This window comes from Austrofundulus limnaeus, unplaced genomic scaffold (genome assembly GCF_001266775.1).
Source record: "Austrofundulus limnaeus strain Quisiro unplaced genomic scaffold, Austrofundulus_limnaeus-1.0 Scaffold776, whole genome shotgun sequence".
In the NCBI taxonomy this organism is placed as follows: Eukaryota; Metazoa; Chordata; class Actinopteri; order Cyprinodontiformes; family Rivulidae; genus Austrofundulus; species Austrofundulus limnaeus.
This window is the reverse complement of record NW_013953178.1, coordinates 144,874-146,442: the sequence shown is the minus strand read 5'-3', so window position 1 is coordinate 146,442 and position 1,569 is coordinate 144,874. Positions and strand designations below refer to the sequence as shown.

At 33.8% G+C, this 1,569-nt stretch overlaps 1 protein-coding gene across 1 annotated transcript in view; it reads right to left on the bottom strand.

Annotated features, from left to right (window-relative positions):
* Window positions 1-1,569, bottom strand: part of vps13c (vacuolar protein sorting 13 homolog C) — a gene marked incomplete in the record, with an annotated part of 84,931 nt that overhangs the window by 56,423 nt on the left and 26,939 nt on the right. Inside the window, 1 exon segment of the mRNA XM_014028527.1 lies at window positions 966-1,108. Coding sequence (XP_013883981.1) covers window positions 966-1,108 — 143 coding nt within the window.

Below are 1,569 nucleotides of genomic sequence, written 5' to 3'. Positions count from 1 at the left end.
CCGTAAGACAGCAGGATGGAGGATAAAATCAGCACAACAGATGCTAAAATTAGCTGAGCAGTAGCTAAAATTAGCTGAGCAGTAGCTAAAATTAGCTGAGCAGTAGCTAAAATTAGCAAAGAAGGTCCAGATGAAGTTTGTTGAAGCACAGAACAAAGAGAACAGGAAATTTAAAATTAGGGTGCATATTCTGAAAAGAATAAAAGCTATAAAAACTTATTTCAAGTTGAGGATAACTCAAAATATGTAGAAGTAGTTTGATTGCAAAAAATTTAAGAAGAAAAATTTTCTTTTTTCTTGCAGAAATGCAGCATGAATGCTGGCTATGCATAAATTTGATGAAGAATAAAACAGTAACCAAGTTGTTAAAGTTCAAACAAGCAGAACAGAAGTGGGAAAATAACAGCTAAAAGTTTAAATCAGCAAAACTATAACTTGAAGCTACAGCAAGCAAAACTGTTGCTAAAAGCTAAAAGTAGCTAAACAGTAGCAAATAAAAAAACTCATAAATAAGAGCTGTAATTAAAAACTGTACCCAATATATATGTATATAATATATATAAATAATATATGATAATAATCATAAGCTAAATGTAGCAAAACTGTCTAAAAGTTAAAATGATCAAAAATCTGTTTTAGTAAAACAGCAGCTAAAAGGCTAAATGTAGCTAAAGGCTAAAAGTAGATAAAAGTAAAAGAGGAAGTCTGTTGATGTAGATTTCAAAGAATGTTTTTAGAGGAATTAAAGATTAAAACAGATTTCTACAGGTAAATCGTTAAATATTTTGAAAATTACCAACATAAAAAACAAGTTTATCATGCCTAATAAAAGCGTAAGCTGACTCAGCAATTATACAAATAATAAAAATCCTCTTTCAYGATAAGTTGTGTGTGTTTGTCACTGCTGTTAGACGTGTTTATTTTCTCAGCTGGTTGGTTTATTWGGTTAGGACGGGTGTGGCCACCTGACAGCTTGAGCTCCAGGTCTTTGGGAGATTTTGGTGCTGAGGTTGAGCATCAGGACGTTCAGGATCTCCGGCACGTCGTGTTGCTCTTTGATGGTCACTGAAGTCCTCAGCAGCTGGAAGCTGACGATCACAGCGACGTACTGAAGCACACAGGTGAGTTCAGCAGGGTCAGAACACAGGAACACACAGTTTCTAGTAGAAGCTTCCACATAATAAGGAAATATTACAGGTGTTGCGCTTCGTACAATCTTGGACACGAGAGTGTTAAATATATAAATTCATGATGCTCTATGATGTTTCTGTCCAGCTTTGACAAACCAACATGTTCAACATTAAACAAGCAAAAGATTAGAAATCCAAACTAGCCTCATTGGTAATTAATGCACTTTACAGAGTCATTTTGTTTTAAATGTATGTGCCATGTTATTTTAAAATTAAACAGGAACTAAATTAATAAATTAAACATGAACAAAGCCACCAGTCTTCATCTCCACTGCTGTTCAAAGGTGGGAGATAACGTGTTTATGTGTCTGTCTTAAAAAATATCTAATYTTAAGAACTGATATGAGCAGGAACAAAGATGAATATAACTCAATCAAAC